Here is a 25,437-nt window from a genome sequence, read left to right on the forward strand (position 1 = left end):
TCGATAAATTATTCATATTATTTACACAAATTTTCAGTTTCAAAATGTGCTTAATGAAAGAAAGCTATACAACGGGGCAAAGTTGATACATGTGTACGTTTATTCTTATTTTATCCCGCTTTATGGTTCCTTATGCTAATCAGAGGCTAATGGAAGATATGTTGTACATTCAAATACAAAGTTTTGATGTGTAACAAGAACTTCAATGAAATGAAGCTTCAATGTTCGTAACTTTGATTATTAAATCAGTGATAATGTTTATTGTTTCATAATTTATTAACATTCTTCACGATTTTTTTAACAAATGTAAAAAACAGTGTAAGGAAATATTCCAACTGTTTATTTCCCAATTGAACGTTAAAATGGAAATATTAATCTGCTTTTTTCTTCAATGAAACTCTTAAGTTATTGTCACAGATCTTACTAACGGCAATGAAAAGATTCAATTTGTTTATTATCTTTCGTTCAATGAAGTCCCTAGGATCGAAATTACAATGTGACAAATGATTTAGGTTTAGACTTTATCACAGAAATGTAACATTGCCCTTGTACCTATTTCTTTCGCTTTTGCTGCAAGAATATAGAAATTAAGGATTTGTATTGAGATTGTATAGCTACACAGAATATCTGCATTAATTGGTTGATTAATTTTGGGTAAACTTAAAGACAATTTAATTGATTAGGTAACTTGGAAAGTTTACGGTCAACCTAACATGTCTTTTGTTTTATTTAATCAATTGATTTTACAAACAAAAGTTCATACAAAAGCGGTTACGAGTTTTATTGTAGCTGACCAATATTCCCGATAATATTTTTCAAATATATACAATGTTTTAATTTTTCCGCCAGGAAGTTTCTAACGGTTTTCGACTCTTTCTTTGTGCTATGGTAGGAATTTTTGTGGTGGCCATAGTGACTTCCTGAATAAACATTTTGGTGTAAATATTCAATATTATAAATTTCTAACTATATTCGTCGGGAGGGTAAATGTCAAAATTTAACTTCATAAGAGAAATAAATATACCTTCATTATCTACGGTAAAATTACGACAAGGAGTTTACAGAGTTAAGACGATCGCCTCCAGATGATGACGTCTTGACTGAAAGCTGTGGCCTGAACCTCAAGATGGTCTTGATCCGACCCGCACCTTACCGTTTGAAGGTTAAGATTGAGTGTTTACTACAGAAATTTTCAACTCTCATCAATACAATACAATACAATACAATATATTTATTCATCGTTAGACATTGTACAATGCAATAGATGTCGTCAGTTATTGGTTACATATTTATTATTGTATATATGTAAGTATATAATTATATATAGAGAGAGGGATTACATGGAACTCCAATATGTTATAGATACTAATATGAGAGTATATGCATATATAAAGTAAGAGTACATAGACATAAGACAATTATAATATTAGTGACGATGAAATAATATAAATATGGCAGTGGCAATATACATAACAATAAATCATAAAACAGGAAATAAACAATACAATACATTCTAGAATATTAAATCATTTTTGGGATGGATTTCGAATTCTTCTAGATTGTAGAAGACCTTTTCTTTTAACCAGGGTTGAAGTACACTTTTAAATTTTTTAAGAGAGACACTGTGAGCAGCTTCTGGTAACATGTTGTATAACTTAATTCCTAAATACTTGTAACTATTTTGTGTTTTACTTAATCTGATTGATGGTGTGTCGAGCTTGTAACAGAATCTTGTATTGTGTCTGTGCACAGTGTGTCTTGCGTTATAATTATGTACATTTTCTTTTGTATACACTAGACAGGTAAATATATATGAGCTTGGCACAGTCATTATCTTTAGTTCTTTAAAGAGATTTTTACAGGCAGGAAACAGACTGATCAAAGACTCCTGCCATGCTTCGTAAAGCTTTTTTTTGCCAGATAAATACATCCCCAGCACCAGATGAGTTTCCCCACAAGAGAATTCCATAAGTCAGAAGGCTATGAAAATATGCATAATATGATTGCAGCAACAAGTCCTTGCTAATGCATGTTCTAAGCTTTTTAAGTAGAAATACCACCCTGGCAAGTTTGGAACATAGGTGATTTGTTTGCGACTCCCAAGATAATTTGGAGTCTAAGTGTAAACCAAGAAGTTTTACAGAAGTCCATTCATGGCCATTTCCTAATGTAAAAAATATTTTCTCTGTTTTATTTTCATTAATTGTAAGTTGATTTGTTTCAAACCAAAAAGTGGACCTTTCCTCTATTTCCTTATCAAGCTTCTCAAATGTAAATTTGTCACTGCCCACCGTAAGGAATGTGGTATCATCTGCATATAAAACAGTCTTATGAGGAATAATATTAGGTAAGTCATTTATATAAATATTGAACAACAATGGGCCGAGGACAGAACCTTGTGGAACTCCATTATTATTATTGCATGTTCAATGGGAATGAATGTAGAAGTAAATCGGAACCTTAGTAGAATGCATTTAAGGACTTCATTTTAATGCCAAGAGAACTAAACCTGATCTGCCTAACCTAACCACGAAACAAAATGTTAAGTAATCGCTAAAATTCCACAGTATAACCATAACATTCTGCATGCAAATTCCAAACGTCCCTTCTGCTTCATTGGACCTCCCTTATCGCACAACACTACGGCAACTTTGAGTTCAGACGATGAAGTTGTTATATTAGGCTAGCTAGTTTTAATTTTATTAGCATGAATAATAAATTTGCAATGAATTTATGCTAATAAAGCCAAACCTAACTCCTAGTAACCTAACAACATAGACAAGCCGTAGTGTTCTGTGATAAGAGAAACCCCTTTTTCTCCGCTGCTTATAGCGGCTATCGTATTCGTATGTCAATTGTTATATGTCATCTCTCTTGAAGCACGTCATTTGTTAAGATGTAGAGATAATCTTATAACATTTCATTTTTAGAGGAAGTAAAAAGAAATTTGTAGTGATGGGGCAGTGATTATTGCAAAATTAATAGTTTATTTGTAAGTATCTGAAACAGGCAAATGTAATTGACAAGAGCTAAATACATTGAAAACATTATAAGCTTTGAAATTTTTATGGTGATAGATACAATTTTACAGTGGTTCCAGATCACTTCCTAATTTTACTCATAAGATGTTATGTGTACTTATAGACAATTTGGTTATATGTTGTTGTTTTTTGTTTTTTTTACAATCCGCTGTCAGTGATAATTTCAAACTAACAATCTTATGCACGATGGATGTCAAAGTTGGTTGTTTACATCCTTTACTTTTTCTACGGACCGATTTTGAAAATTTACGTAGGAAGCATTCACATCCTATTTGTATTTTAACCCCGTTATTTACACGATATTTTACTTGTTAATAAAAAAGTGTGGAAACTCCTAAGGTGTAGGTTAATGTTCATAATATGCTGTATTTATTTGGCAAGACCTTTTCCTAAGGAATACGTGTCATATATCGTTGGAAAGCTTATCGTATAAGGAATTAAACAACGTAAATCCCAAAGCTAGGAAAAATTACCTAGAGGAGGAAATCGATAAAAACCGATGTTGTCCGGATATGCGTAATTGTACGTACTGAGGAATTTTTTCGATGATGAACCACATATTTAGGGGTAAAACGAGTGCTAATAGAACCTAACCTCCTAGGCATACCTTGTCCCCATGAATGCTTCGTGGGGCTATCGTGAATGGGGTACTAGTTAGATATAGCGAAAACACATTTAACTCGTTTATTTTCAAATTAATTTCATTTGTACTTACCTCATATGCATAGCGGAACATTTTTCAACTTGGGATTACTTTTTTTTCAATGAAAAAAGCGTTAATTTTAACATAAGTATTGGTACTTGTCTGATAAGGCCCGAACACCTCTCGCTCGTTTATTTCCTTACTTTTAGCATTGATACTTACATATTCTGCATTGCGGAAGATTCTTTAAGGTGAAGTTATGCCTTTTTCCAAAATATAGTGTCAACTTTTCATATTACATTCATTGTTTGTCTTCCTTGTTATGCTTAGGTAACAGACAATATGGCGTGCAGTCGTGCTTGTGTTTTGTTGATTTGGAGTGGGTGTGCAGTGTTTCAACCTTCTTAACCGAAAAATACCTACTTTCGTGTTTATTATGTCATCATAAACCATTGACGGACAGCCCCAAAAACCATTCACGATAGCCCCAAAAACCATCCACGATAGCTCCACGAACCATTGACGGATAGCCCCAAAAACCATTCACGACAGCCCCATGGACCATTTCCGGCAAGGTTAGGTTAGGTAAGTATAGTTAAAAAAAAAAGGCAAGAGTCTAGTTTACGTCCTTCTTGCCCACTTCTTCTTGCCCATTTACGTCCTTCTTGCGCACTCCTTCTTGCCCGTTTACAAAACCATGCTAGCAGACAGCCGGCATTCCGGCATCCGTAGGGTAAGTAAGTTTTTCTTTTTACACTTTCTGTCACTAACCATTCATGGGAACGAGGTTAGGTTAGGCCTGTAAGGTTAGGTTCCATTAGCGCTCATTTCACCCCTAAATATGTGCTTCATCATCGAAAAATGTCCTCAGTACGTTCAATCACGCATGTATGGACAACATCGGTTTTTCTCGATTTTCTCCTCCAGGAAATTTTCCCTCCCCTTGAGATTTAGTTTGTTGAATTCCTTATACAATAACCTTTCCAACGATATATGACACATATTCCTTATGAAAAGGACGTAAACTAGACTTTTACCACGCTCGCGCCATCTGCACGTACATATAGGAAACAACGGCCTAATGTTACAGAAGATGCAAGTTTCTTACGTAACAACTGCTTATTTATTGATCTGAAGCATTCTATGGTGAAGTTTTTAGTTTCCGTGGAAGAAGATACCTCGAAGAACCTCGACAATGATACAGAAAGTGATTTCAGTAAGTAGTTTCTCCTGTAAATTTGAAGAAATCCGTTCGGGCGATAATAGACAGTTACCTAAGTATTTATTGGTCGTTGCTAATTGGCGGCCAAATCTTGACTCACGTTGTCTATCGTCAGCTGATATGCAGTGTTTTCAAACTTATTAACCGATAAACGCTGCACAAACTATTCACAAAAGGTTTTTAAGTGAAAATTGATCCACAAACCATTCACGGAAGGTTAGGTTAGGCAAACAGAAAATTGAATTGGAAAAAAAAACGCTCATGTGATCTTGTAAAACTACCGCGTGATTGCTACACTAACACTTATTAACCGAAAAATGATGGTTTTTAATCCACATACCATTCACGGAAGGTTAGGTTAGGTTCAGTTAGGTTAGGCACCCACCCAGCGTCGAATAACATGGGTACCTGGGGGAAACCCTGGGGGGTAAAGGCAGTCAGGGGCGTGATGCTGATCACATCACCCCCACTCACGACCGGATCAAGAAAGTGTGGGGCGTTATCCCCACACCCCCTATACGCCTTCATGGGGTGGTGCTATGCACAGGGGAGCACTTTACCTTTTATCAGTTAGGTTAGGCAAACAGAAAATTAAATTGGAAAAAAAAACACTCACACGTCATCTTTTAAAACTACAGCATGGTTGCTACACTGACAAGGAGTTACATAATCAAACGCATGGAACATTTGATTCACGTAGTCGACGGTAATGGTGGCACGAGCTATCGTGCAACAGAGATACATGAATGTCGAAAATTACATTATTTACTGGCCGATAAGTTGCACAAACACTATTCCCAGCATCCAAAAGTCCACAGGAACTCAATTCCGTAAGTACACCACGCAGAATGCAAATGATCAAAGCACATGCATTCACAACACAGACACAAAGGCGAGCCTGCAGTGTTGTTAACTCCCATCGGTTAACACCAAAAGGCAATAAGGACGTAAAGTAGAGTCTAGCCATTTATTTTTCTAAGGATCCTTTGTGATTCCGCCTTTACAGTAAAGTATTATTTTCATTTGCCCTGGTGCTACCTGCAAGGAACGGGTTTATTAAAAAAAGAGTCATTTTGGTAACAGTTCCGTATATCGGAGACACAGTAAAATCGGATATTTTGTGTTTTGCATGGTTCGTACTTACCAATTGTGTATTGCGGAACATAGTTCAAGGTGCCATTATGCTTTTTACACGTAAAGAAACATTTTTTCTACTAAAATAACACATTTTTCTAAGTGCTACCGAACACACGTAACAGTGCGATATCGCTTACTTTGCGAATGATATCGCTTCTTTTGTTTTTGAATATCAGTGTTTCCAATCTTCTTCACCGAAAAATACCTACTATCGTGTTTGTCATGTGTGCAAATTGTACATTATGCATGGGTAGCTGACGGATAGCCCCACGAACCATTTCTGATAAGGTTAGGTTAGGCAAGCATAGTTTAAAAAAAAAGGGGTTGGAAACACTATGACAGGGGGTTACGTCATCAAACGTACGCAGCATCCGGTTAGCAAATGAAAGCAATGACAAATGTGCGGCGGTGAGATATTTCTCTTGAAAAATACATGATTGCCCGGTCAAATAGATTCCACGATGAAAGAAAATACCTCGACGAACTTTGGAAACCTTAGAGAAACTAATTTCCGTAAGTAGTTTCTTCTGTAAAAATGAAGAAATGTGTCTCCGATATACGGAACTGTTACAGTCATTTTGACACAGGTCAATATGCTCTATTGACAATGTTTAGAAACCTTATGTAAACTAGTAAACTACAGATTAACTTCTCCCTGCCTTCATTACCTTTAATCATATAATCTTCAATCTCCCTTCACACACTTACACATAAAAAAACACAAACTCACCAAACGATAATACAACATGAAAACACTACCCACTAAACTCCTAACACTATCTCAGTCAGACAGACATACTCAAACACACACTACATACCTAAGATAATGACCACAAAACAAGTATCATATTAACAATCTTTGTAAACCTTGTTTGTTCTAGATTACCGAACAACCTCAGTACCAGATCCTGCAGATTACATTTTAACTTGCAGGAATGTATCTGTATGTAGTCTCTGAACCAAATAAAGGCACTAAATGAAAACGGGGGAACTGATATTCCGTGGAGAAGATGTTCTGGCTTTTTAGGTACCAGAACATAAGTGCGTAGCCTTGAATGGAGGTTGGCATCTTCTGGGAGTTCCCTCCTTTTCGTCATGTAAACTACAGTGCCACTATATGTTTGAAATACATTTTAGCTGTAGCTCTATTCAATTGTTGAAAATAGCGTAGATCGAACCTCAAAACCAGCAAGTGAAATAGTACATTTTTATAAAATGTATAATAATCGCCCAAAAATTGTACATGACAAGCCTCTAGGCATAGGCGTAGCTAGAACTTTATATTTGGGTGTGCACAAAGTAAAAAAAAAATAGGTCTTGTACCTTTTTAATAGCATATTTTGCAACACAATCACTTGGCTCTTTAACTACACTGATGTTTGTAAAGGAATATAAATTCACTAAATGACAGTGTTGAAAATTTCTGAAAATATGTAGTAGAAAATCAAATTGCATAGAAATTACACACACACAAATGTTCATAAATGTTACAAACAAATACATCAAAATACACGTCATCTATAACAAGAGACGTCTGTCAAAAGCTACAATGTTCTTAAACTCATCAATAACTTCATTTACATCAATAGACTAAGCTTTTTCCTGTTCCACAAATAGCAAGAGCAGGGTTTCCAATCTATCCTGCTTCTGAGTTGCTCTTAATTTAGTTTTAATTTGGGTAAAGCCTGCATCACACGGAACTGGATTTCCAGTAGGTATGCCCTAGTTGGCGCTGGACTTGATTACCAATTTGCTAGTTTTCATCTCACACGATACTTATCAACGTACTTGTCGATAGACTTTTGTTCCCGTAAGAGGGAAGTTGTAATGGCGGCTGCGTGAGATGTAAACAATGTATCACTTCACATTTTTAAAAGCCGATAACTATTCAACCGAGAGGAATAACATTTCGTATAAAACGTTATTAGATACAAAACAATGGTGCTGCTTAAATACATACTTTACAACGTTTACTGTACACGTATGGAAGAATATTTTAGTTGTTTCAAATGTAAACACTGTGCACTCAGCATAGATGGTGTAACTCAATGGTGTAGTAGAAAATCAAATTGCATAGAAATTACACACACACAAATGTTCATAAATGTTACAAACAAATACATCAAAATACACGTCATCTATAACAAGAGACGTCTGTCAAAAGCTACAATGTTCTTAAACTCATCAATAACTTCATTTACATCAATAGACTAAGCTTTTTCCTGTTCCACAAATAGCAAGAGCAGGGTTTCCAATCTATCCTGCTTCTGAGTTGCTCTTAATTTAGTTTTAATTTGGGTAAAGCCTGCATCACACGGAACTGGATTTCCAGTAGGTATGCCCTAGTTGGCGCTGGACTTGATTACCAATTTGCTAGTTTTCATCTCACACGATACTTATCAACGTACTTGTCGATAGACTTTTGTTCCCGTAAGAGGGAAGTTGTAATGGCGGCTGCGTGAGATGTAAACAATGTATCACTTCACATTTTTAAAAGCCGATAACTATTCAACCGAGAGGAATAACATTTCGTATAAAACGTTATTAGATACAAAACAATGGTGCTGCTTAAATACATACTTTACAACGTTTACTGTACACGTATGGAAGAATATTTTAGTTGTTTCAAATGTAAACACTGTGCACTCAGCATAGATGGTGTAACTCAACGCGCCTTTCATGCTGTATACGTTATACATTGCTGGAGTAACACTCGGAAACACAGACAAAAGTGCTCCTTTGCACACTCACAGATTATCTTCACATGGCGAAAATTTGCTCTGATTGGCTGTTCAGCGATAATGCACACGTTTGTGCCAAGTAATGACATTTTCAACTTCTTACAAACTGTCGCTTATTTTCTCTCTTATTGAAATATCTGTCTTTAATTCTCTTTGATAAAGCAGCCCATTTGGGTGTGCCTAGGCACACCCAGCACACCCCGTAGCTACGCCTATGCCTCTAGGCCAAGTAACATTTGTTTATGAATCTCGAACAAAGCCACACCTGTTTTACCACATACATTTTGTGTTATTTCACAAAATTCAATTAATCATAATATCGAGTAGCAGTGGCAGTTTGAACATTTAACATGTAGCTACATCCCTGCTTTTATACCTTGGTCTATTTCACAGCTGCAACCCTTGTAATAATCAAGGTTGCAGCATATCTAGAATGCTTCACTGGATGTGACACTTCACTTAGTAACAAAACCTTTCGCCTCACTTTCCATCTCTAGCTACTGGCAGACTTTAAAGAGTGGGCAGGTGATTTTGGCAACAACGTGCACTTGCGCAATTCACGTTCGTAGCGACAAGGTGAAAAACAGGGAGCTAGTTGCCAAGATAAACAATTCTGTCTACTTTTTTTAATTCCTACAATATGCAAACATGAGATATGGAAATTTGATGTTTATTTCGTGACCCTCATTTTGATATGCATTGCATTCTCACTGGACTGACCATTGCAACATGTAATTAAGCATTAATTGTGGCCAATCTACAAATGGTAGCAACATTATATGTGGCTCATATTTTCACATAAACAAGCTTCAATCACCAAAAGAATTCATATTTTTACAACTGGTTTACAAGAAGTTACATACAATTGAATTCGGCTCATATATAAATAACACAGGAAAAAATTACACCTTTATGAACATTTTTGTCTGAATAAATAACAGAGTTAAAAATAACTTTGTCTTGCAACAGTAAAATATCTAAGATTTGAAATTTAAAAAGAAATATATTTTGGTGTGGCATGATAGTGTATGAACTCATAATATATTTTGGTGTGACATCATAGTGTATGAACTCATAATTGCGTTAACATACTCTTGTAGATATATATTTTCTTTTAAACTGCAGATCATGCACAGAAGTGTGAACAATGGAAGGTGACCGAGACGAACCATTAACAGATTCATCCATAATCCAAAGTAGAAGGGCTCCAGATGCACTGGATGTTGTTTCTGTTAATAAAAAACATTCTACCAAGCTGCACAGAAGGATAAAGGCTTTGAGAACAACTCTACAATCTGACATTTTTGCTTCAGATTTAAAATGGAGCTTATTTGTTGCTGCATGCCAAAGCTACAGATTTGATTCATGCCTAAGGCCATATCCACCTGCATATATTAATGGTGAAGGCCTTAAGGTGATTGATGAATTGGTAAGTCTAATGATGATAAATGAAATTGTTTTCTCACACAGGTATTATATTTTACTTTCTAGTATGTACTATGCAACCTTTCGAACCGAAGAGACACGGTGAGATGCACGTGTCTCTCGGACTGTGCCGTTTTCTCAATACCGTGCAGCGTGTCGCTTCAGTTTGTTATTCGCGTATGCGCAGTGAATGCTTCATTGCAACGAGCTATATTTAGACTCTGGAAGATAGCCCAGCCGGGATCATACTTGAACCTCCAATTTGCTGATAAAAAAAAGGTAAAGTGTTCCCCTGTGCATAGCACCATGCCATGAAGGCGTATAGGGGGTGTGGGGGTAACGCCCCACACTTTCTTGATCCGGTCGTGAGTGGGGGTGATGTGATCAGCATCATGCCCCTGACTGCCTTTACCCCCCAGGGTTTCCCCCAGGTACCCATGTTATTCGACACTGGGTGGGCACCGGGGCCGCTTTCACCGTTAGAAAAGTTCCTGGATTTGAACCGGCTGGGGATCGAACCCGGGACCTTGAGCATGGTAGTCAGACGCGTTACCGACTGAGCCACCGCGGCCACTTCCAATTTGCTGATATTATAAAGTATCAATATGCACAATGTTTTAAGATTTAAACACATTGTTTTCACTTTATCAAGGTTTTTGATGCAGTTATTGGCTGCAATTTGCCTTCAACATCGTGTAAAGAGGCGGTGTTTTGGCCATTTACCTGAATGCTTTTATTTGAAAAAGCCAGCATCTGGAGGCACTTTAATCCAAAATATATTAGTCAACATGGTAAAGTACTCTAGTGCATTGTTTCTCAACTGCCAAGCCGCGACCCGATACCGTGCCTCGTATCAACTGTACTGAGCAGCAGAAGGTTCTGCTGAATGTGGTTGACAACTATCACAATACCAATATCATATTTGAGTTGTGAGTTTTCGTTTTTTAAGTTCATTTTATGCACAAATAGACTAATCAGAACTGGATCTGCCTGGTGCCTCCACCGGTTATCGAACCTGGGATCACTTAAGTACAAGGAGACGATGTTACCACTTTGTCTTCCATATTTTTATATTTGTCAACAATCCTAAACACGTAATCAAACTATCATTACTCTTTATGATTATGCTAGAATTTATTTATCAATATTTAGTTTCATAGGTAAATGTTAATTCATGCATAAAATCTTAAATACTGTAAAGATTTATGAGGAAAATTCTTTGGCTAAGGGCATTGACTTAAAAAAAATATCGTGACATGGTTTCACGAAGGTGGAGAACCATTTCTCTAGTGTTTAGGTATTTGCTTTATTCAGGCTGAAAAGTCTAGCATATGCAGTTTGAGGTATATTTGAGGTCAGTGCATATTATTTCTAACTTTTCTCATGCACAACATGCCTCTCCCAAGTTTCAATAAATTGCACAAATTTTACAACGCAATTTACATGTAACAATGTCCCTTGTTACATTTTTTTTTTTCGGGTAAGTAATAAACTGATTAATGCAATTATATCGGTAGCATCATGCAAACTGAGCAAAGAAACCAGTGTCGCATGCATCTTGGTCTCTTAGGTGTGAAACTCTCGTGTCGCTTGTCGTGTGTCTCTTTGTGAATTCTCAATAAAGCTCATACGAAAGGAAAACTAAACACACATTACTCTTTATTTAAAATTAAATAATTTTTATAGGCAAGAATAGCAAACATTTTGTGTAAAAAAATATACAAAATACTAATCATGTTAAACCATAAATAGTGTCATTATCATTAAACTGTAAATAAACATGGTAGCTAATATTTTTCAAACTATCATCAAAAGAATCTCCAAAATTCATCTACAAAGACTATAAAAATATTTAAGTTAATATTTTAAGTTGTTATTATGGAGTACATCCAGCATGTTTTATTTACACTGGAAGAAAAGTTACTGAAATTATTATAGTTTCATTGACACATTCAACAAACATTTCCACAATAGGTACAGTATCAGAAACAGAAAAATGTAGATTTAAGTTTATTTTTTATTTGGTTTAATGAAAGTGTTCAAATATTTACAGGGCCGTTTACTAGAAAAGGCCTTTCTATAAAAAACATATATCTATATATATGGTGCATACAAGCAATTCTAAGCACATTTTTTTAAAAAATTTAAAAAATCAACAATTATTTTTAAAAATAATAAAAGTTATGAGTTTTATCCACCCTGTTTATCAGTAAGTGTTGATTGTGGGCAAATGTTTCTAAAATACAGTTAAATCGTGACAGAAATAATTTACATGTGCATTCACTCAATTTCATTGGCAAATGTAAGAAAGGTACGATAAAGTTCCCTGCGCATGTAGCACCGTGCCATGAAAGCACATTTAGGGGATGTGGGAGGGATTAGGAATCAACACATTCTCGATCTCGGCCATTTTAAGACCCAGAGCCACTTTATAGGGGGACAGAGCCGGAAAAATTACAACCTTAGATCACCCACTCCAGGAATCGAATCTGGGTCTCCCACATGCCCTACTTACTGGACCACTGCGGCTCTCAATTTCATTGGCAAAACTTATTTTTTTCCTTCCATTGCAATATTTTGTCATGATGTGTTTTGTCCATAATTATATCTCAGGTTTCATAAATTCTCATGTAAATTGAGTGACATGAAATATATCTGTTATTGTTGTTATTCTAACAGAGGGAAGTGGTAGATAAGACACCAACTTTATCACTCTTTGTGGACTACCTCGGTGATCCCATCAGCTATCAAACTGAGATGAATGCTGCAGATTTGATGCACTGGGTGTTAGTCACAATGCGGGAGCCCAAACTTAAAATTGTGCCAAAGACAGAGGTAAGATTTTTTGCTTTTTATCACTTCAGAAATTTCTACATTAATGTCTTTCTAATTACTTTTTTATGGCCATGTTCAGAGAATGAATAATTGTAATATTAATAAAACTGTATGTTTTGATATAAATATGCAAACACATAACAGTGCTGACCAAGAATGATATAACACAAATACCATTTTACATATACACAGGTGTGTATAACGTGCACCCTGGTTTTGATTGAGAAAAGAGGCCAAACATTTAAATTAAAAATTACATTTTCATTACATTGTGCAAGGCATTTTATAAGTAATTGCTACATAGCCCAGATAACATGTTGAATTTTCAGTAACTTTTTAAATAAATTATCCCCAAATCCAAGAAACAGAACATTTTTATTCTGTTCATATATGACAGTATTCAATAATAATCAAAGTTTCAGTTACATTGGTGAGCTGAGATATAGGAAGGCAATATTACCATTACGAGACAAAAAAGTGCGAACTTTGCAATTTTATACATAATGAAAGTAACAATGATTCTAGGTCCTGAAGCTTTCCTTGCAAGGAATGTTGAAAAGATTCTCTCAGGCTATCGATCAGGTGAGTCACTTTTACCCTGAAGATGAGAGTGACATTAGCTCTTGAAAGCTTGGAATCTTTACTTCAACTCGCCTGCCAATAGCCTGAGAGAATCTTTTCAATGGTGATCCTGTGAGTGAATATTTGAAGTGGTAAAAAAAAGTGAGCCATACACACTTACTGCAATAATCATTGATCAGTGCTCTGAAAATATCTAGAATATCATGTAAGTTGTATGCTTATATAAAATATTACAATATTGTTGCAATAAAGACCTGGAAACCATTGCATTTAACAATACAACACTTACGTTAATTATAGTGGTATTGAATCACATATTTGCAGAATATTAACCAATATTTTGTTAAAGGTAGAGTTTAATTAAATAAAATTATAAGGTTCTAACTGAGTGAAATTAGCAACATGGGTACAGTAGCTTTTGTGTAATTCTTACCATGCTTTCTGCAAAAAAGCATGAAAATTCTATTGATAAAAGATTACTTGTATTTTGGTAAGAAATTTTACTATACCCTTTGTACATGTACATTAGATTTAGTGAATACTTGTATTTCGTTGTAAGAGAACCAGAGGAACATAATGCCAAAAATGCAATTTTCAGTTTTATTGTATTTGGAGTCAGATCGAAGTACCTCCATCTATTCTCATTAGCAGTAGAGTCACCTATCTCCAATTTACTGATTTTTCTGTAGAGTTAGGCATATTCCTAAGAATACATTTTCCTCTCTCTCCTGTAAATTTGATACATTGGAGTTTCGTCTGTCTTGTTGTCACATGACTATTTGTTTTTGTACATACTCATGCTGTAATTTACAATGATGTCAGTTTCAGTCAATCCTTCACCTGGTACCTTCTGAAATATCTGCACAAGAGCCAAACTTTATCTTCCAAACACTCTGGGACCCTGAGAGTCCCAGTGAACAGAAATGGAAAGCTTTATGCCAGGACTACAAAACAATGTATGCATATCATGGGAGTCGGCTGGAGAACTTTCATTCCATTCTGCACTATGGACTTCAGCAACATATGAATAAAGTAAGATCAGATTTCTCTTGATTACTATTACTTTACGTATTATAAGTTGCAGAATACCCCAACTTCAGACAAGTAATGACTGCTGTTGGGAATTAATTTCCAAGAGATATTTACCAATGTTAGCACCACTGATAAAACCTCTTACTGTTATTGCCTTGGCCATACTTATATGCTGCTATAGTGCTGTAATGCTGCTGTAGTGGAATTATATGAAAACCCTGTACCAATTTTTGAACATGGCAGTGATTTAAAATTCTTCTGAATTATTATAAATGTTAATATTCATCGATTCAGTCATGAAACAATCAGTATATTCGAACTGTTGCTACTTCTAATCAAGAGATGTACATTTGTCACCCTGAGTGGCCAAACACATTGAGTGCTAGATTGCTGGTCTCTTTGTTGAAGGTTTTGGATACAAGCCCTGATGGGTGTTTCTCCGATCATTCGCCCTCAACCTTTGTGCATGTCCCTTCATCATCATTTATCCTCTTTGATTAGGCAGAAGTGACAAGAAAGCAGTGCTGTAAAAATTGGTGGCACAAGTGGAGCATCATCCATCATTCCCTTTTTTTTTAAACTTGAAAATAACACACTCTTCTATTTTTGTACTATAGTTAAATAAAGATGAAATTAGAGAAATATCAATTTATCGTCTGTTAAGTAAAACAGGCTTTTTACTAAACACATATGTGCAGCAGGAGACCCCCAAGATAGAATTTCTGCTTTACAGGCCTTTAACAAAAATCATTTAAAAATGACTGCATTATTTTAAAGTTAAACTACTGTTTTCAAGGCTTGAATGAAGTTGCTGAGTGTTTTTCGGTCCTGTTACCTCCAGTGCTTTTTGTTTTATCAGAAAACAAACCTCAAAAATGTGAAAAACTCAAGCGACATTAATTCCGATCTTGTATGCCTAAGAATGCATATTTACTTACAACTCAGAGCAGACACTACACAAAGGTAGATATCACACAACTGGAGACAGTTGATGATTTTTTCCGTTATGAGTTCCTGAATATTTCTTATTTTGTCATTTACTCCCGTTAAATTTTTTGATTGTTTTTAGTTCTGTATTTTATTGAATTTAAAATCATTTAATAAAATATTTAATAAAAATATAAATCGACAAGGGTAAAAATAATTAAACATAACACTGTCTCTCACCATTGTTAAAGAAAATAATTCAAATACTAAGCAAAATTAAAGAATAAGTCAGTACATCAACTCCAATAATTAGAAATAATATGAGTGCCAAATTGAATGTCACCATTTAATCCAATACAAGTACCACTATTAATTTGTTAATTAATAAACTACGACTACCTAACTGCTCATAAGTAATGTTTACTAAACAGAACATACCAGAAGAATAAAGACCATGTGCCACTATTAAAATGAGATCCTCCTCTTATCCCCCATGACAACTGGTATTACCCTTCTTTTCCAGATTTATTTACTGCTTGTTTGATCTTCTCACTTTACCCATGACTGTGGCCTATGCAGAATGAACATTTTCGAAAGTAGAGTTAATAAAAAAAATAGCTGTGGAATAGTACTTCTCAGCAAGGAGAACAAACATATCCGTTTTGAACAATGAGCACAGGCAAATGCAATGGCTAAACATTGGAAACATTGTGAAGCAATTTGCTGATGCTAAAGCATGCAACCGAAAGTTTTAGTTTTTGCAAATATTTATTTTGTGCTTTAGTTTACTGTCATTACTTATTTCTTGATATGTGTTAAATGTGCATTCATTAGATGTTTTTATGTAAAATGCATACTTTTTTCAATAACTAACTAACTCTCTAGCCTTCTTAAACCCGAAGGTTCATGGCTGCAGCAACACAGGCCTTCCATCTGTCCCTATCTTGAGCAAGATCTATATACTCTTTCCCATCCCTACCGATTTCCTTTAGGTCCATCTCAACGTTGTCCCTCCATCTTCGTCTTGGCCTTCCTACAGGTCTCTTACCATCTGGTTTCCCAACAAGAATCCTGTAAACTCCTCTTTCCTCTCCCATTCGTGCCACATGGCCTGCCCACCTAAGTCTTCTTGATTTAATTATTCTAATAATATCTGGACATGAGTACAAATTATGTAGTTCTAAATTATGTAACCTTCTCCACTCACCTGTCTCCTCATCCCTTTTAGGTCCAAAGATTTTCCTAAGGATCTTATTTTCAAATACTCTCAATTTATGTTCCTCTTTCAATGTAAGGGACCAAGTTTCACACCCATATAATACTACAGGCAAAATTACTGTTTTGTATATTTTAACTTTTAGTTTCTTAGATATTAAACGAGAACATAAAAGTTTATGAAGAGAGAAGTAACATGCATTTCCTGAATTGAGCCTACTTTTTATTTCCTCTTTAATAGAATTTTCATTTGTTAATATTACTCCTAAGTATTTGAATTTGGAAACTGGTTCAAACGAGTTGTTATCAATAATTAGATTTTGATTATTACCTAACACTTGGTTTCGCCCTGTAAGCATATATTTAGTTTTCTCTTTGTTAACTTCAAAACCTATCTCTTTAGCAGTTTTGAAAAATATTTTAGCATTATTCTTAATTGTATTCACATCATCCCCCAGTAAGTCTACATCATCTGCATATGCTAACAACTGAGTCACACCATTTAATTTTAGTCCTTCTTTAGTTTCTCTTACCTTCCTTACAGCATATTCTAAGGCAAAATTAAAGAGCAATGGAGATAATGCATCTCCTTGTTTTAACCCATCATGAATTGTAAATTTGTCAGACACATTATTACCCACACGAATTTTACTTTCTGTTTCACTGGTGCATATTTTTATCATGCTAACAAGCTTCTTAGGTATTCCAAACTCTACTAATATATTATATAATTTATCTCTTTTGACCGAATCATATGCTTTTTTGAAATCAATGAATAGCTGATGGACATTTTGATTATATTCCCACTTTTTTTCAAGTGTCTGTCTGATGTGAAAAATTTGATCTGTAGTTGATCTGTTACGTTTAAATCCACATTGATAATCACCTATAATTTCATTAGCATATGGGGTTAGTCTTGTTAAAAGAATGTTAGACAATATTTTTGTTGAGAGTAGAGAAATTCCACGGTAATTACTGCAGTTCATTTTATCACCTTTTTTAAACACAGGAACAATTATGGATTCTTTCCACTGTTGAGGGATTTCTTCTTTATTCCATATTAAACAGATTAATTTATGAATTTGACATATTAATGAATTTCCACCATATTTAATTAACTCAGCTGGTATTAAATCAATGCCAGGTGCTTTGTTATTCTTTAGCCTTTTAATAGCATCTTTAACTTCAGTCAAGTTAGGTTCTGGAACTAAAGGTTCTGCTGTGTGTACTTCATTTACTTCTGATTTATCTCCTACATGGACATTTAAAAGGTCATTAAAGTAGTTCTTCCATCTATTTAGAATATTGCTTGGGTCAGCTAGAAAATCACCGTATTTATCTTTTATCAAGTTTACTTTAGGTTGCCACCCCTTTCTAAATTCATTTACACCTTTATATAAATCTCTGAAATTTTTATTTTTGCTGTTTATTTCAATTTCGTTAATTTTGCTTTTCAAGTAATCTCTTTTTTTACTTCTAAACGTGCGGTTTTTTTCAATAAACATAGCCAATAATACAGATTTTTTTAGTTTTAGTCTGCTTTCTTAATCTAAACAAGGACTTAGAAACATTAAAGCACTTGTATTGAATGCATAATTGTAATACTATCCTTGTAGTGCAAAAAATTACTATGGCTGGAGTAACGACTTGATTGGGGGATCATAACTTGCAACTGGGCCTCCGATGTTTTAGTTACGGCACCACCAGAAAATTATGGAGAAAAATAAAAATGACTCAGTCGTTAGGGTGTCTGACTACCATGCGAGAGACCCAGGTTCGATCCCCAGTGGGGGAGAACTGGGATTTTTTGCACCTATTCAAGCAGCTCCGGCACCCACCCAACGTCATATAAAGTGGGTACCTGGAGGAAACTCTGGGGGGTAAAGGTGGCCAGGGGCGTGGGGCTGATCACATCACCCCCACCTTCGGCTGTGATCAAGAAAGTGTGGGACCCTAACTCCACACCCCCAACATGTCATGGCATCGTGCAAAGCACAGGGAAGCACTTTACCTTTAACGAAATATACCCTCGTCTGCAGAGGACAAACCACTGTCGCAATGTTGCAGGATAAATCTGAAGTATGCATTTACGTTTCAGCATTAGTATGTAATCCTAATGGAGAGTTGTCCATTGTCTAGTTTACCTTTGATGTCGTCAGGACCTCTCTGAAGCCAGACAGGCTAATACTGTTACCCTGTAATCAAAGGGTTGCAGTTTCAATCTCCCATGGAGGCACATAGTATAGTGGTTCGGATATCATGTTCAACTGTAGAATCAGTCCCAATTAGCCTATTTGAGCATAAAGTTGATTTAAAAGGAACTTGTGTCTTTACCAAGTCTAACACTTCAATTTGAAGTAGCATCTTCAGGTGAACATTTTGCTTGCTATGCTGATGAATGAGCCTACAACGGACATGTGATCAATTACTGATCCAGTGTCCTGAAGAAAAGAATGAGAGGTGCCCTCTTGAAATTTGTGTTAGAATAGAGATAAAATAGGCAATTAAGGTCACATGCTATTGACACTAATATTCAGACAAATATGCATATGTGCTAATTTTAAAAGAATATTTAATGATTACATGCTAATTACCTGTAAGTAAACATAATACTAATTTCTGTTTTATTTCAGAACTCTTTGTTTGGTCAGGGCATCTACTTGTCAAGTGAACTTACTGTCAGCCTACCGTACAGTCCCACAGGCTATGGATGGGGTGGAAGTTTGCTAGGGAGTGACCTCAGCTGTGTAGCTCTGTGTGAGTTAGTTGACCATCCAGATGTGAAGTGCAAGAGCGATAGAAGTGGTAAGTAGCATTATCTTTCCACCACCAAAGTTATTTTTATAATTGGGTGACATGTTTGGAAATATTAAGGTTCGCCCATGTGGATTGTTTTGCTGATAAAAATTAAGTATTGATATAAAATTTACATATATTCTATTGATTCAATCAAAAGTTTAAATTGTAAATGGAGTATTTAAATGTTTACTTTTACAAAACTGGGAAATACGTACATGCATGTTTATTTCCCACCACAACTTAGATCTCTGTATGTTGTGTCCATTGTAGGTATCCTTCAACCTCTCATCGTACCTTTAGAAATATGCACACTAATTGGCTCATCTGGTTTTACAAGGATTAAAGTGGCTTTGTAATTATGTCCACTTTATTGTATTTTATTATTAATTTAATTTATTATTATTTTATTAATACTTATTTTCCTGTAGTTTACGGTTATTACAAGCATAAGAAAACAGTTTTTTCTTTGTGACGTTTCAGGAGAACACACGCTCCTTTCATCAGACATTTATTTTCATTTTGACTAAAGATACAGTTATAACAATGGTTAGTAATTTTTAAACAAAAAGAATCTGTTATATAATGGATGTTGTCAATGTTACATTGTTGTAATATAGCAACTTAACTGTGAAAAAAGCAGTCTATTTTATTTTTATTTTAGAATTTTTTAAATTATGAATCCCAAATATCATCAGGTAATTCAAATTCATCATTGTTTTCACAAAGTCTCTTGATGTTTTCTGTTACATTAAATTTTAAAGATGGTGGCTTACTCCATTTGTGAAAAAGAAAACTCCACACTGGATCTATGTTACCATTTTCATTATTTAATTTATTCCAGTGTTCTTCTGCAATGAACGAGGCTTCCCAGACATTCAACTCTGTGTTTCCCGTTAATCTTTTTAAAACCCTTCTCTTTTTAATCAAATGCTTCTCTTCGATGATATGAGTTGACAAACCTGTTCTTGGGTTTAGATTTATAATGTCCAAATCATGTTCGTGCCATCTTATTGCCATTTTCCTTGCTGTTTGTCCCACATAATCTTTTGAACATGAACAACTTATATTATATATTCCTGTGGTTTCCACATCTGGTAGCGAGTTTCTCATTTTGAATTCATTAAATGTACATTCCAAACTTCTTGGTGCTTTAAAAACAATTTTGAAATTAAAACTTTTAAAAATTTTTGCAATTTTATGTGAGAATCCCTTGTGGAATGGAATGCACACAAATTTCTTTTCAACAGATTTTTCATCTTTGTCTGTATTTCTCTTTTCCTTTAGTTTTCTTGCAACTTGTTTTTTGATTTGGTTTATTCTGTTAGTGTGAAAGCCATTTTCTTTTGCTATATTAAAGAGCCTTTCTTCTTCATTTTTGATATCCTCATTATTAGAACATAATCTTTGTGCTCTCAGGAAAAAATTTAAAAATATGTTATCCATTGTTATACGCGAATGTTCTGATTTGGCATGGATGTATTTTTCCCCCGCTAATTTTTTTCTATGGACTGATGTTTGAATTGTTGAGTCAGTTGTCTTAATTTGCAGATCAAGGAAAGAAATTACATTGTTATTCATGGGTTCGCAAGTGAATTTTATGCGACGATGTGATTCATTTAACGATTTAAATACGTCCATGATGGTGTTCTCATTTTTAGCAATAATTAGCACATCATCTACATATCTGATGTAGAGTTTGATATCCGCACCTATCGCATTAACAATTGGAGATTCTATGTAATGAAGGAAAATGCTGGAGATGATTCCGGATACTGGGTTTCCCATTGATAGACCATTATTTTGCTGATAGATTTTGCCATCAAATATAAAGTAATTGTAATTTGCACATACAGTAAACCATCGAACCATTTCCCATGATTCTACTGGGTTAACCTTCATCTCAATAAGCCATCTGTGTAATGCATCTGTGGCACCTTCTATTGGGACACTAGGATATAAATTTTCAACATCAAAACTTGCAATACGATACTCACTATTCCATTTATGCTTGTAATAACCGTAAACTACAGGAAAATAATTCTATCATGCAAGCAATGCGTACATACAAGAAAAACTATTATTAATACTTGTAGTGGGGTTACATTGGAAGCCATAATTTTTGCATTTACATATCTACATAGTGTTATTGTCATGGGATTGCAAAAACATTCCTTCAATAATTATGATAACCTAGATTGCAATATAAAAGTATGGGTAGCAAATAGTAAAGATATAAATGTCAAATGGACAAGAAAATATAGGAAGAGGAAAGTAGTGGAGATTGACAAGAATGTGAGGAAAAATTAAGATGCAAATCAGCAAAATATAATTCAAATGGGAGAATGCAAAAAACAGTTTAACTTAAGAACAGATTAATATTGGAGCGTGTGATCATGCAGAAGGTGCTAAAATAGGGACTTATTGGTACATCCTTTTATTAGCGGCCAGATAACCAAGCTTAAACAGATTTAATTTCACTGTACTTCTTACGATAGATGACTATCAACAAATTAGCACAATATATTAAAAAAAGAAACATTTTTCCCCTTAACATAGATGTGGATCCTGTTCGATGTGCAACAAGTGACAGCATAGGAGGTGATGTTCCTTTGAAGTATTATGTCGTAGTAAACAATGACTTAGTCAGAGTGAGATATCTTCTAGTCTATGGAAAGAGCAGTCCACTAGTCAGGTAAGGGACATCGGTTACTTATTTTATGGATTACAGGGGTGGAAACCAGTAAAGACCTGACTATATACGAGGCATATTTTAAAAGTAAGTTCCGTTTTGCAATTAGGCCGCTGTAGAGCTGCACTCACTGTTTCGCACATGCATGCTGAGGACCACAGACGGCAGTACGCAACTGTTCGCCCGAGTAGATAGTTGTTCAGGTATGGTTGCAATGCCTCAGACGATTGAAAGCCCCACGTAGTGTGAACTACGTGCTGTCATTTGTTTTCTAAGTGCAAGAGACGTGAAAGTTGCCGAAATCCATCAGCAGATTGCAGAAGTGTATGGAGACAACGCTATGAGCGATAGCATGGTAAGAAGATGGGTGAGGGCATTTAAAGATGGCCGTACAAACGTGCACGACGAGGGACGAAGTGGGCGACCGTCCGTCATTAATGATGACCTGGTGCAGCAAGTTGATGAAAAAGTACACGAAAACAGATGCTTTACGATTTCATCTTTATCTACGGAGTTTCCGGAAGTGTCACACAGTGTTCTGAAATTGTGACAGTACGCTTAAATTACCGGAAGTTGTGCTCACGGTGGGTACCAAAAATGCTGTCTGAGTTACACAAAACCAAACAGTTAGCAACTGCTTTGATTTTTCTCGAGAGGTACAGTGCCGAAGGCGAACAGTTGTTGAGCCAAATTGTCACTGGTGTCGAGACATGGGTGTATCATGTTACACCAGAATCAAAACAACAGTCCATGGAATGGAGGCATTCAACATCACCCAAGAAAGTGAATTTCAAGCAAACAATTTCAGCCCGAAAAATCATGTGCACGGTGTTTTGGAATAGCTGGGGGGTTGTTGCTTGTGCATTTTTTGCTTCGGGGTGACACAGTAAATGCTGCGACATATTGTGAGACCCTGAATAAACTGTGTCGTGCAATCCAAAACAAAAGATACAGCATGCTCAGTAAAGGGATCATATTGCTTCACGACAATGCTCATCCACACGTGGCACATTGAACCCAAGATCACATCACATCATTTGGTTGGGAACAAATTGATCATCCTCCCTATAGACCTGACTGAGCACCCAATGACTATCACTTGTTCCTGCACTTAAAGAAGCACCTTGCTGGTCAGCGCTTTAACGTAGATGATGACGTGAAAATTGCCATGCAGAAGTGGTTATCACATCAGGCGGCTGATTTCTAAGAAGATGGCATTCAGAAGCTGGTCGTACGATATGATAAGAGCCTTAATGTAGGTGGCAATTATGTTGAAAAGTAGATGTAGGCCCAAGCTTTCATGTAAAAATAAAATTATTAGAACATGTGTCCTTGTGTTTATGTAATATCAAAACGGAACTTACTTTAAAAATATGCCTCGTATTAATTTAATTACAAGCTAATTGATAAATTAGCATTTTAAAAGTGAAATTCCAATTTCATTTTAAACCATTGTTATCTGGCAACAAACATCCGTGTAGGAAGTTGTGACAAATCTTTTTATTAAACCCAAATCCAACATTTTAATGAACACAGTGTTTTCATTATTGTGCAATTTGTTTTCATTTTGTAGTAAAAATATCAAGATTAATTTGCTGTAAACAAATATAACTTGGTATCATAACATTGTGAAAAACACAGTAGGAAGCAAAGAAGAAAACATAAGGCTGAAACATTTTTTTAAAACATTTATGGAAAGCAAATGTTCAATAAGAGGTTAATTGAGATTATAATAATGATTATATGAAATAGGTGAAATGAAATTGGAAGGATTCTACCAAAATCAAGACTTGAACTTCAGAAATTTTATACATAAGTTGGACACTCCATGTCCTAATATCAGATTTGAGTATTTTATTACAAGTTGAATTGTTTAATATATTTTAATATAAAAGCCTTAAAACTAATCATTCCTTTAATTGTTAATCAAATGTAATACTGTTTTGGGTGTTCGTTCCACTAAAACAGTGAATTTTTACAACAATATTTTAGGAAAGGTGCCTAGCTGATTATTCTCGAGTTGTTCTTCCCGTAATTTGACAAACCAAGTTCATGACTTATTGGTCAGAATCTGGTGAGCAGTGATGTAATCCTAAATGTCATACTGTTGAGATTAATCCTGCGTATATTATAAGGGAGTGTAAGTCAGCTGATAAGTCCATTGTTGATGTAAGCTTTTTTTTTTTTAAATAACACAAATGGACAAAATTGTTTACAAAAGGATGGCAGTGTTGAATTCTCTGGACTTCTGTTTTTGCTTTACTTGCATGCCTGTATTGATGTTATATTTCTATTATATCGAATACATAATAAATACATATAATAAATAAGAATTGTTGTGGTAAACCAGGTGAAATTTTCAAAATATACAGTGTCCACTGATTTATGGGCCACCATATATATTGTATTTTTCCTTAGAACATCATCACCACTCCTAGTTATTTTATCCTTGGTGAATATGAAATATCTCCCTTGTCCCTTGTATATTTGTAATTTTTTGGCTTTAGGCTGTGTTCCAAAGCAATAAATAACATGGGAAATGTATTTTTTTTTTTAGGAAAAAACAACTTGTTTTACATTAATAGCCAATGGTTTTGTATTCCAGGTCTACCCCAAGCAGTGAACGGTTTGGATGGATAAAGCGCCACAAATTCCTTACTGCCATTCTCGCATATGTTTGCCTGCTAGCTGCCGTGGGAATTTCCAACAGCCAAATTTTCCAAAAGAACTATAAGAAGTTCTTGCGGCGTATGGGGTGGTAATCACCAACATTCTGATAAATGATATCAAGTACAATTTCATTTCATACAAGGGAATATCTAAACCTATTTGTATATTTTTGTAAATTAATAAGAATACATGATCTTTGCTTATGATTTTTGGTCTTACATAAAGGCTATATGTGCATGTATGTATCTTGAAATTTTTTCACAGGTTTGGTAAGCTCGAACAGGATGTTCAGTATTGATTTTATGGAGAATTTATCAACTTTTCTTTTGTCAATTTTACCCACTGCTTGTATGTCTTGAGTACGTGCTTGGTTATTACATATTCTGTGTTCATTTTTAATTGCTGTAAATACAAAGGGCATGATGGCCAATGTAATTTATACTTCTGCTAATGTTCTTGTTGAAAATAAAATTTTATTT

General features: G+C 35.1%; 1 protein-coding gene across 1 annotated transcript; it reads left to right on the top strand.

Annotated features, from left to right (window-relative positions):
- The first annotated feature begins 2,692 nt into the window (after positions 1 to 2,692).
- On the top strand, positions 2,693 to 25,437 carry LOC145995150 (protein mono-ADP-ribosyltransferase PARP16-like). The gene is made up of 7 exons (XM_083131698.1): positions 2,693 to 2,992; positions 9,910 to 10,213; positions 12,889 to 13,044; positions 14,449 to 14,658; positions 19,434 to 19,605; positions 22,156 to 22,291; positions 24,894 to 25,437. Exons 2-7 carry the CDS (start codon positions 9,932 to 9,934, stop codon positions 25,048 to 25,050), a joined length of 1,113 nt encoding a protein of 370 aa, XP_082987824.1. The 5' UTR covers positions 2,693 to 2,992; positions 9,910 to 9,931; the 3' UTR covers positions 25,051 to 25,437.

This window comes from Lepisma saccharinum, chromosome 11 (assembly GCF_977018435.1).
Source record: "Lepisma saccharinum chromosome 11, izLepSacc3.1, whole genome shotgun sequence".
NCBI classification, from domain to species: Eukaryota; Metazoa; Arthropoda; class Insecta; order Zygentoma; family Lepismatidae; genus Lepisma; species Lepisma saccharinum.

Excerpts from the sequence above, each read along its gene's own strand:
- LOC145995150 (XM_083131698.1), top strand. The coding sequence starts at position 9,932 with ATGGAAGGTGACCGAGACGAACCATTAACAGATTCATCCATAATCCAA. Across the intron at positions 13,045-14,448 it reads AAATTGTGCCAAAGACAGAG|TTTCAGTCAATCCTTCACCT; the intron begins GTAAGATTTTTT and ends CAATGATGTCAG. Across the intron at positions 19,606-22,155 it reads GTGCAAGAGCGATAGAAGTG|ATGTGGATCCTGTTCGATGT; the intron begins GTAAGTAGCATT and ends CCCTTAACATAG.